Genomic DNA, 11,804 nt, shown 5'->3' on the forward strand with positions numbered 1-11,804 from the left:
CTTCCGCTGGAGCGTTTTCACGCGTAAAAAAATGTTTTTAGTGATAGATTCACATTTACGGTGTCTTTTTGCGGTGTCTAACCCACGCGACGCATTTTTACCCCCTAAAATGCTTTACTATATCTTCTATCCTCAAGGTGAAGACTACTCTAAACACTAAGGGCGCGTTTGGTATCCTAGGCGCTCTTTGGCTCGCATGTGCCCCGCAGTTTTTGGACCGTTTGGTTGCCTGGGCTCCTCCGCGTTGTCGCACCACACGGGTCTTAAAGCACCCCCTGGACAGGCCCGGGAGGAACGTCCAGTTTGACAGTTTCTCCAGGGACAGGCCCTGGAAAGACGAAAATCAACAACGTCATTCACGCAGGCGCTCCGCCTTGGCATGGCGGGAGAAGCCGAAATCCCAGCGACGTTGTGCGGCAAAGGTAGGGGTAACCTCCCTCTTCGGTTACCCACTCCATTAACCCCCATCCAAATTGTCCCTTCCCCCAATTTTCGCACCGGCGGCGGCTGCAGCGACCCAGATCTGGCAGCACGCATCTCCTTCGGTCTCCGATGCTGGACCAGGGTTCTCGTTTCCAGCCGCGGTGGAGCCTGCGCACATCTGCGGTGGCTTTCGGCCGTGTTCATCGTCCGCCATGATGAAGGTAAGGGGAAACTCCTCTACTCTGTTGTAGTGTCAAATTCATGTTGGTGGAACTAGTTGGATTCTATAAAACCGTTTGTAATGCATAGATCTTGTTTGAGTAGACCGACCAGCTCCAGCTTGTGCATCATGCCGCATCACTCGTCGTTTGGATACAAGCCTGGATCCTGATGGTGCACAAGAGAGCAGTTAGGCATGCTGCTTTTCCTCATGTCAGTTACGGTCCTACGTTACAACGAGATCAGGAGAGGATTGTGAACCTAAACTACATCTACAACTCCAACGATATAGAGAGGAGGTAACCTTAGGCATGCAGACAAACCCACTTGACTTGCAGTGTTAGTACCCGAAGGGTTTTTCTACTCCTGCCTGGCGACAGGCGGCGAGTCCCAGGCGATCGTGAGTTCTCTCCGATCTTGACTCCGTTCGCGTCCGTCGACCGTTCTGGTTCCTGTCTCCGATCCCAACTCCCCTGTGTGCGTGATTCTCTCTGGCTTTAAGAGTTGCTCGTCTTCTTGCCTGGTTAGCGGATCCCCACGGCGTCTAGGGTTAGGGTTTGTACAAGCCATGTCTGAAACAAGTTCTACGGTGAAGACGCCGGCTGATCCCAGTGCGGCTGATGCTGTGAACGAATATGGTGCTGCCCCTGCCATGGATGGTCCAGTTGGTGAGGGCTCGGCGTCTATGAGCCGTCACAGCGATAAAGGTTTGGATTCCATGTTTGACCGTCTGGATATTGGGGAAGAGGAATTCGATGATTTTGTGCTAGATGCAGAGGAGGTCGATCTGGAGGAAAGTACTCGTTGGCTGGCTGTAGCTAGAGTACACTGCGAAAAAGGATTTAGTCATGAGGCACTTTTCCAACAGATGCATTATGCTTGGAATTCTGCCAAAGATATATCCATGAGGGCCGTAGGTGAGAACAGATTTGTCATTCAGTGTGCTTGCCTAGGTGACTGGGAGAAAGTGATGCACCGTGGTCCCTGGTTATTTCGAGACTGGGCTCTGATTACCGCTCCCTATGATGGATTTTCTGATCCTGAAACAGTACAGCTTGAGTTCATGCCAGTGTGGATACAGGTTCACAAGGTACCTGAGGTTTATAGGAAAGAGAAATTGATTAAGCAGCTAGTTGCTCGCACTGCAGGAGAGGTGATTACAACTGAGATGACCCCATCAGGTGCCTTCCGAGGTGACTATATCCGATTGAGGATCAAGCACGATGTGCGCAAACCTCTCACGCGTTTCCTCTCAATTGTTTTGGGTGGGAAGAGGTTTTTATATGCTGTTAAGTATGAGAAGCTCGGTCAATTGTGCTTTGCATGTGGCTTGATTGGTCATGTCGTGAAAGAGTGTGGCAATGGCTTACATGATGAAACAAAGCTGAAGTATGGTGACTGGATTTACGCTAATCCTCCTGGTCGTGGCCGTGGTGCTATTCCGATGAGAGGGGGTTTACGTGGTGGTTACAGTGCTGGTCGTGGAGGTTTCGTTGGAGGTGGCTCTAGGGGCAGAGGCACCGTTGGTGATACTATGGGCAGAGGAAGAGGCGAATATGTTGACTGGCGTCTCCACCCGGAGAGGGGTGTTGCGGATGGTGCCAGTGTAGATAAAGACTTAAGGGATACTGCAACGAGTCCCATTAAGACCAAAGACATTGCCATGTCAGATGCTGAAAAGAATGCAAAGAAGAGAATTGCCTTTGAGGACGACCAGAACATCAACCCAGCAGCGTTAGCTTTAACAAACTCAGCAATGCATGTTGATGGAGAGTTGCTCCTTGCTGAGGGTGAAGGAGATAATGTGGAGGTTAATGGTAAGAAAAGACATAAGAGTACTGACGGAACGTCAATTTCTGGTGCATCTACTGAATCGGCGGCATCCCTCGAGGGTGACCGCCGGGTCCAATGAGTTGCCTCAGCTGGAACTGTCGAGGTATAGGGAACGCCGCGACAGTTCAAGAGCTCATTGTTCTGTTAAGAACACATTGTTCCCAGCTAGTCTTCCTGTGTGAAACCCGCCAACGAAGTGACCGTGTTCGTCGTCATCGGAACCGTCTTGGTCTGCGTGGCTTTTTTGGTGTTGATAGTGATGGAATGAGCGGAGGACTAGCTCTATTTTGGCATGAGAGTATTCATGTGGACATCAAAGATTCTGGTCCGAGATTTATTGATGCTCATATTCGGCTTAATCCGAGCGATCCATTAATTCATGTTACTTTTGTATATGGGGAACCCCGGGTTGAAAATCGTCATCGGATGTGGACCCTTCTCTCAACACTAAGGGCCACTTCCTCTCTTCCATGGCTTGCAATCGGAGATTTCAATGAGGCCCTATGGCAGTATGAACATTTCTCAGCATGCTTACGCTCGGAGCCGCAGATGATGGCATTTCGTGACTGTTTGCAGATTTGTGAGTTGCACGACCTGGGTTTTGAAGGTCTGCCCTTCACGTATGATAACAGGAGGTCCGGCAATAATAATGTGCGAGTACGATTGGACCGGGCGTTGGCTGATAATAGCTGGCGTGATATTTACGCTGAGTCTTCAGTTGTTCACTTGGTGAGTCCATGTTCGGATCACTGTCCGATTGTGTTGAAAACATCCAAGGAATCCCGTCCGGCTGTGCAGGGGCGCTGTTTACGTTATGAAATTTTTTGGGAAAGAGATCCAGCTATGAAAGAGGTAATTGATACTGCTTGGCGTGACTTGGGTGTTCTGGATGATTTGGGTTCTGTTTCGGCTGGCTTGCAAGTGATGATGCAAAAGCTACAAAAGTGGGGACGTAGGAAGTTTGGCAACGTCACAAGAGAACTAAATAAGCTTCGTGATAATTTAAGAAGGCTGCATGAAATTGATGCTCCCAGGTCAGAGATCCGAGCCTTGACTGATGTGATGAATGAGCTGCTATATAAAGAGGAAATGATGTGGCTACAACGGTCCCGTATTGAGTGGTTGAAGGAGGGAGATAGGAACACGAAATTTTTTCATCAGAAAGCAATTTGGCGCGCTCGGAAGAATAAAATTGCTAAACTTCGAGATGAGAACGGTGTGATCCAAACTGTACCGACGGAAATGCAGCGAATGTCTGTATCTTATTTTAAGTCTCTGTATACACGTGATCCTTCCTTAGATTGCACGCCTATTACTTCGCTAATTCAGGAACATGTTACTGAGGCGATGAATGCAGGCTTATGCAAGGAGTTTACTGATGTGGAAATATCTGATGCATTATTCCAAATTGGCCCCCTTAAAGCTCCAGGTCCAGACGGCTTTCCAGCGCGCTTCTATCAAAGAAATTGGGAGGTCTTGCGGGGTAATGTAATTAAGGCGGTAAAACATTTCTTTACTACAGGTTTTATGCCAGAGGGAACTAATGATACATCAATTGTGCTAATTCCAAAGATCGATAATCCGACTGAGCTTAAAGATTATCGTCCCATTGGACTATGCAATGTTCTTTACAAGGTGGTCTCAAAATGTCTCGTTAATAGACTTCGACGTCTCCTTGGTGATATAATATCTGAAAATCAAAGCGCCTTTGTTCCAGGACGGATGATCACCGATAATGCACTCTTGGCTTTCGAGTGCTTGCACTTTTTGGAACATGGCACATCTGCAAATTCTTCTTTTTGCGCCTATAAATTGGATTTATCCAAAGCTTATGACAGAGTAGATTGGTCTTTCTTGGAGTCTACTATGCATAAAATGGGGTTCTCTCATCGGTGGATACAATGGATAATGGCATGTGTTACCACGGTGAGATATTCAGTCAAATTCAATGGAACCTTATTGGAAGCATTTACTCCTACACGTGGACTAAGACAGGGGGATCCCCTCTCTCCCTTCCTATTCTTGTTCGTGGCTGATGGTCTATCCGCTCTCCTGAGTAGAGAAGTGGAAAATAATGGTATATCACCGGTTAAAGTGTGTCGTCGTGCCCCTGGGATTTCACATCTTCTTTTTGCTGATGACACATTGTTGTTCTTCCGGGCATCTAGAGATGAGGCATTGCGAGTTAAGCTTGTTATGGAGGAGTATGCTAATGGCACGGGGCAACTTATTAATCCTGCCAAATGTTCTATCATTTTTGGTGCTGCTTGTCCACAGGGTACTCAGGATGAAGTCCGATCTATTTTGCAAATTCTAAATCCTGAGTTTGAAGAGAAGTACCTTGGATTACCAACACCGGATGGAAGGATGCATAAAGGACGATTTGTCAATCTACAATCACGTTTATGCAAACTTTTGATGGATTGGGGTGATAGTCTGCACTCACAAAGTGCACGTGAAGTTTTGATCAAGGCCATAGCGCAAGCTGTCCCCGCATACGTCATGGGGGTGTTTAAGCTACCTTTCTCGGTTTGTGATGATCTCACCAAACTCATCCGGGACTACTGGTGGGGTGTTGAGCATGGTAAAAGAAAGACACATTGGGTGAACTGGAATACAATGCAGCGGTCTAAAATGCAAGGTGGTATGGGTTTCCGTGATATGCGCCTATTTAATCAGGCTCTCTTAGCTCGCCAAGCATGGAGGCTCATTGCCTTCCCAGACAGCTTGTGTTCTCGTGTATTGAAAGCTCGGTATTACCCTCAGGGTGAGCTAATGGATACTGTTTTTACTGGCAATCCATCATCTTCATGGTCTGCCATCTCATATGGCTTGGAACTCTTGAAAAAGGGCCTTATCTGGAGGGTAGGAAATGGCGAACGAATAAGAATATGGAGGGACAGCTGGTTACCAAGGCAAGCGTATGGCAAAACTTTGACTCCTAAGAGAAATCGGAGGCTTCGGCGAGTATCAGAACTCCTGGATGTTCAAGGTAATTGGAATACCCAGCTAATACATGCAACCTTTTACCCTATTGACGTGGAGGCAATATTAAGAATCAAGCCATCAAGGGCTGGTCATTCTGATCTTTTAGCTTGGCAGCCAGAACGTTCGGGTATTTTTTCAGTGCGATCAGCATACAAGCTAGCTTTTAGCGAGTTACCAGAACAGTGTGCATACGGATCCTCTAGCACTCGGACAGAGAAGGATCCATGTTGGTCGAAGATTTGGGGCTCTTCGGTTCCTCCTAAGGTGAAAACCTTCGCTTGGCGTGCTGCGTCTAATGCGCTTGCTACGGAAACAAACAAACTGAGAAGAAATATGAAGGTTTCAGGTCGATGCAAAATCTGTGAAGATGAGATGGAGGATGTGGCGCATGCCCTCTGTCATTGTCCTCATGCCAGGAATCTATGGAATGTGATGCGAACCTGTTGGCATCTACCATCTGCTAAAGAGCTTCAAGTTTCTTCACCCCTTTGGTTTAGAACAATTGTGATGGAGATTCCAAATAATATGGTGGACTGTTTACTGTTGGTGGCCTGGAGGGCTTGGTATGCAAGGAATGAAATAACACATGACAAACCACTCCCATCAGTGGAAGGGTCTAAGAGGTTTTTGTGCAGCTACGCCAAAACACTTCGTGATATCAAGGAGCTCTCCACGGAGCAGATTCTAAAAGGGAAACAACCGTTACTCTTCCCAGATTCGCAAGCCAGGCCTATTCCAATTAAGGAGCAGGCACCTGATGTTCCTTGGGTTAAGCCCCCGGCGGGCTGGGTTAAGTTAACAATTGATGGATCTTTCCGTGCAGAGGATGGCACAGCAGGAATCGGCATGGTACTGCGGGATGATACAGGCGAAGTTATATTTTCAGCTTGCCAGTTTATTAATTCTTGTGAGGAAGCTTTGGAAGCCGAATTATTGGCTTGCTCTGAAGGTTTAGGCCTTGCCATCCAGCACTGTCAGCTACCAATACTTATCGACTCTGATTGCACACAACTCATATCAGCTCTGAAGAATCCAGCGCAGGACCGTTCGGCATTCCTGCATATTATCACAGGGATTAAGAATTTAGCTAGTTCTACTCGTGTTTGCAACTTTGTAAAAGTGGATCGTAGGCAAGTTAGGGTTAGTCACTGTCTTGCTAACTGGGCAAGGACAGAGCGCCAATCTCTTTTATCGTTCGGTTCTGGTCCTCCTGTGTTTCTCCAGGAGCTGGAATTGGAGCGTCTTGTAACCCCTTTTGCTTAATAAAGATCTAGTTTTACCCGCAAAAAAAAAAAAAAAACCTTAGGCATGCTTGGATGCTACCAAACAGGTTTGATCTCATCTTCATCTAGATATGGAATTGGCTGCAGGCAAACAAACAGAAAGTCATTTTCGATCCAAACAATGCAACCCGACCTACCAAACAACAGGCTAATTCCAGTCCATGGCTCGTTCCAGCCGTCGCACCACTGCACTAGTGAACCACGATTCGGGCCAAACGCACCCTAACACGACAAAGGCCTGTCGGTCAGAAAAAAAAAAGAGTTCATATTGGAGAACTACTCGTATTGCAAACAGCGCACCGTATGGTAAAAAAACGTGCTGGCAGGGACTTGAATCCGAGACAGCCTCGACAGGAGCTTCTTGGGCGCTGCTAAAACCGACACGGGGTGGAAACCGAGTTGAAATATGTATCTAGGATTATAAAAAGGGACCGGCCATTGCCCATTAGGTTTTCATTCACGCAGGTCACTCTTGTTTTGTAAAAGTCTGAGACATGGCGTGCCTGGCTGCTCCGTCTGTGTTCTTTGCTAGCCCCCCATGCATGTTCCTTTCGCCGCCATCGCTCCAGTACGCGCCGGCGCCGCCAAACTCGTTGCTCTCGCCGGCATTTCAACTGGTGCAGTGGAAGCCTCCTCTCTTGGCTTGCTGCCTCAAACTCAATTTTGATGGATCCGTGTACCATGATGGGTCCGGCCGGGCAAGCATCGGCGGCGTCATCCGGGACAACACTGGCCGCGTACGAGCCGCGTTCGCCGAGCGGACGGAACACGCGCCGCCGGGCATCGTCGAGGCCCGGGCGCTTATCCGCGGGCTGCAACTCGCGCTGCGTCACTTCCCGGGATGTTGGCTGGTGGTCGAAGGGGATGATCTCATGCTGGTGAAGCTCCTGCGCGGCGAGTACACGGAGAGGCGCATACCGCCGGCCACGCAACAGGAGATCATCAGGCTGCTCGGCCAGTTCCCGGCGTGCCAGGTGGATCACATCTTACGCGAGGGCAACCAGGTGGCCGACGCCCTCTGCCACGAGGCGTACCAGCAGCCCGGGGACAAGGAGTGGGTGGGCGACGTCCGGCTGCCGCAAGCCGTCTGGGAGAAGGCGCGAGACGACGCCCAGGGCGTGGAGTACGTGCGGATCTGCAAGCCCAAGCAGCCAAGGTGTGACATCTCGATCCCATCGTTGGTGTGTTGAAGCAAGGTGCAAGGAAGCTACGAAAGCTGATCCAAGAACGTGACCGGAGGAAGAAAGGTGCAAACACGACTTCCACGACGTGGCGCACAAGCGGTTCTGCGAGATCAAGGTTTCTTCGGCAGGGAAGCGTACCAAGAGGTGCCCTGGCGGCCGGCTGATCCAAGAACGTCGTGGCCGGCCGGAGCGAGATGTGGGATTCAACCGTGCAGAACGTGATGAGCTTGGCGGGGACGGATCGATGTAGCCGGAGTCGATCAAAGGTCCATACGAATCATAGATAGAACAAAGTTATCCGTGATTGTAGAAGTACAATTTTTCTGTCTGTAGATGGATCAGTAAAGGATGTAAGACGATGTTGTGACAATTAACATTGTTGTCTCCATGAACTGAAGGACTAGCTAGTTGATGTGTGATATACCAAGACCTAGTAATCTTAAAGCAGAGATGCTTTTGTATCTGTAGAAGTGCAATTCTTTATATGTACTATTGTGGAATGATTAATAATTGATCAGGTGTGTACAACAATTGTAGTGGTGACAATTATGTTCTTCTCTCGATGAATTCTCAGACCATTTCATGAGTGATACACTCGATCCCTCAGTCAAAAATGCCAAATTTTATAGAGTTTGATCGTATATGAAGATAAACATATTAATCCTTGCAATATCTACGTACAACATGCAAATTACATCTCATGGTGGTTCTTTCAATATAGATTTGATATTGTACATGTTGATAAATTTTCATATATATATTTGATAAAATTTTAAAATTATTTTTAACTATAAATTATATACAGCATAATTTGGATGGAGGGTGTACCAAGACTACACCTAAGGGCATCTCCAGCGGCGCGACGCAAATGGTCGCTAAGCGACCGTTTTCGTCCGTCGTGACTGGAAATGCGTCTGGGCCCTGCTCCAGCGGGGCGACGCAAAGTGATCGGCCCTTCCGCGGAGACGCAAACCTGGCCCAAATATGCGCCAGGTTTGCGTCTCCGCGGACGCTCGGCGGTCGCGCGGAGTGTCCGCCGAAAAAGACGTAGGACCCGCACGTCAGTGGCAGGCAGGCCGATATTATTCCTGCCACTGGCCATTCCCCGCGCGAAATTGCAAACTAGACCGGCGCGAGCAGTCCAGAAGCGATGGACGTCCTCGCCGCCGCAGCCACCGCCATGGATGCGGAGCAAACCCTCGCACCCGCCGCTGCCCCACACTCCCCCGTAGCCACGACCATAGCCACAATGGAGGCTGCAGCTCCGGCGGAAGCAAAGCGGGCCGCCACCGGCGGCGGCCGGGAGGCAAAGCCGAAGGCGGCAAAGAAGGTGCTCTTCCCGGAGGAGAAAATCATCGAGGCCGCGAAGCGTCGCGGCCGACGCAAGAACCAGAAGATCAAGACTGCCGCGGCCGCCAACCAGCAGGCCTGGCAGATGCAGATCAAAGACGGCGTCGCGCAAGTAACCCTCCATCCGACCTTAGCGGAGGGCTACATGCTCGTCAAGAGAGAGGGGATAGCCGGTGTCGCTCCTCCGGCCTCGTCGGTGAGCTCGGTAAGTTCCCAGCTGCGCCCTAGAACTCCCGCTCCCTTGCAGGGCCACCCGGCGTCGCGGTTCGCCTCCGGCCTGCCGCCGGTGAAGTTGACCGGGGCGGCGGAGCAGTTAAACGGGGCGGCGGTTCCCGACCTCAACCGGACGCCTAGAAGCGGTGACTCCTGCCCGGGCGCGACAAAAAAGACGCGCCAGGTGCCGGAGGAGAGCATGCCACAGCCCCGCATCCTATTCGACGAAATGGCGCCGCCTGCCCCGACGATGGACGACCTGGTACGTGAGCTCTGTCAATGTGTGCGAGTGCCGTGTATCATGCGTCTGATGTCTGGTCATTCGTAGGACTATTGGAAGGACCGCCATGACTCAGACATCCAGGAAATTATCTACGGCGGCGGCTTCGTTCGCGGTGATCGGGCCGGGACAGGCCCGCATGATGACTGGGTAGCAACACAAGATGCGGAGGACATCGAAACCGCACGGCTGTTCGCCACCCAGCAGACGTAGCCTACACCCGTGTCCGTCGACGACTTCGACGACACGCCAACATAGCCTGACATTGCTACGAAGAAGAAGGGGAAGAGCCTGAGAACAGAAGGCTTCGTCGACGACGAGGATAAGTATTTGTGTGAAGCGTGACTAGCAACGAGCCATGATTGTATTAATGGCGCGCAGCAAAAGGGCAAGGTCTATTGGGCCAAGGTCTTGCAGCAGCAGTACAACGGGACGAGGATGCACCCGCCCTACCGTATCACAAGCCCTCGGACGAAAGAGTCCCTCCGAAAAAGATGGAACTACATCAAATAAGAGACAAGCAAGTTCTACTCGGCGGTCGAACAGTCTATTAGCAACCCCGTAAGCGGCGCTGGCGTCATGACAGTGGTAAACATAATACAACCATCATCATTCTACACTATTTGCATCATTGTATGTACATCATTGGTGGCTATGATTGCAGGTATCCCACGCCTTGGAGAAGTTCAGGGCGATGCATAAGAAGGGCTTCCATATGGTCCATTGCTGGAACGTGCTCAAGGACTCCAACAAGTGGATGGCAAGCTTTGCGTCCTACAACGAAGCTGTCACTAGTGGAGAAGAGGCCTTTGGTCCCAAGCAAATGTCCCAGTGCAGAACCAAACCGGGACCAATGGGGGGCATTGGTCCCGGTTCGTTTTGCCCAGGGCGACCCCACTAGCTGGAGCCTGTCCGGTAGTGGCCTTTGGTCCCGGTTTGTACTAAAAACCGGGACTAAAGGGTCGGCGGCAGGGCGCGGCAGGCCGTGTCAGGCGTGGGAAACCTTTAGTCCCGGTTTGTAATACAAACCGGGTCCAACGGCCCCCCCTCTGGACCCGGTTTGTATTACAAACCGGGACAAAGTCCCCAATCTGGCTATATAACCTTGCCCCTGCCCAAGCGTGAGCCACACTTGGCCATTTTTTAACTTTCTTCACAAGAGGGGTGTATTGCTCTCCTCTCTTCTTCACATGCACAAGAGGTGTTCGATGAAATGCTTAAGAGGATTTGCCACTTGAGTTTACACAAATCAAGCCACACTTAACTTGCTTTTTTTCTTCTTCATCGAGGTTAACAACTTTATCCTTTTCATCTGTAATTGATAAAATACATGTGTATATATACATCGTGATGTTCTGTAATGGTTTTGATCAGCTTAATTATATCATGCAGATGAATCGGCAATGGATGTACATTGACCGACGGTTTGACGAGTTCACTTCGGGCCTGGATAATTTTATGGCCGTGGCGGAGGCAAATAAACATGGTGGCTTCATATATTGTCCATGTGTTGACTGCAAGAATACCGTAAATTACGCTCACTCGAGTCTCATTCACAGCCACCTTCTGCGATCCGGTTTCATGCCCAGTTACTATTGTTGGACCAAGCACGGAGAAAGAGGAGTTATGATGGAAGACAATGACGAAAAAGAAGAGGATGATGACGGTTATCCCAATTTCCCTGAATACGATGATACTGAAGAAGGCAATGAAGACAATGAAGTAGAAGATCAAGAGGCACCAGATGAGCCTGCTGATGATGATCTTGGTCGGGCCATTGCTGATGCAAGGAGAGAATGTGAAACTGAAAAGTAAAGGTTGGCCTTCGACAAGATGATAGAAGATCACAACAAATTGTTATACCCAACTTGCGAAGATGGCCATAAAAAGCTAGGCAGCACACTGAAATTGTTGCAATGGAAGGCAGAGAACGGTGTCACTGACTCAGGATTTGGAAAGTTGCTGACAATAATTAAGAGGAAGCTTCCAAGCGGTAACGAATTGTCTGCCAGTACGTACGAAGCGAAGAAG

At 49.6% G+C, this 11,804-nt stretch overlaps 1 protein-coding gene across 1 annotated transcript; it reads left to right on the forward strand.

Annotated features, from left to right (window-relative positions):
• The first annotated feature begins 1,210 nt into the window (after positions 1-1,210).
• Positions 1,211-6,726, forward strand: LOC139830190 (uncharacterized). The gene is made up of 4 exons (XM_071818191.1): positions 1,211-2,459; positions 2,585-3,975; positions 4,753-5,467; positions 6,071-6,726. The coding sequence occupies exons 1-4, from the start codon at positions 1,211-1,213 to the stop codon at positions 6,724-6,726; spliced, it is 4,011 nt and encodes a 1,336-aa protein (XP_071674292.1).
• The last annotated feature ends 5,078 nt before the right edge of the window (positions 6,727-11,804 follow it).

Source organism: Lolium perenne, chromosome 4, assembly GCF_019359855.2.
Source record: "Lolium perenne isolate Kyuss_39 chromosome 4, Kyuss_2.0, whole genome shotgun sequence".
In the NCBI taxonomy this organism is placed as follows: domain Eukaryota; kingdom Viridiplantae; phylum Streptophyta; class Magnoliopsida; order Poales; family Poaceae; genus Lolium; species Lolium perenne.

Excerpts from the sequence above, each read along its gene's own strand:
- LOC139830190 (XM_071818191.1), top strand. The coding sequence starts at position 1,211 with ATGTCTGAAACAAGTTCTACGGTGAAGACGCCGGCTGATCCCAGTGCG. Across the intron at positions 2,460-2,584 it reads AGATAATGTGGAGGTTAATG|GGAACGCCGCGACAGTTCAA; the intron begins GTAAGAAAAGAC and ends GTCGAGGTATAG. Across the intron at positions 5,468-6,070 it reads AGAACTCCTGGATGTTCAAG|TGGAAGGGTCTAAGAGGTTT; the intron begins GTAATTGGAATA and ends CACTCCCATCAG.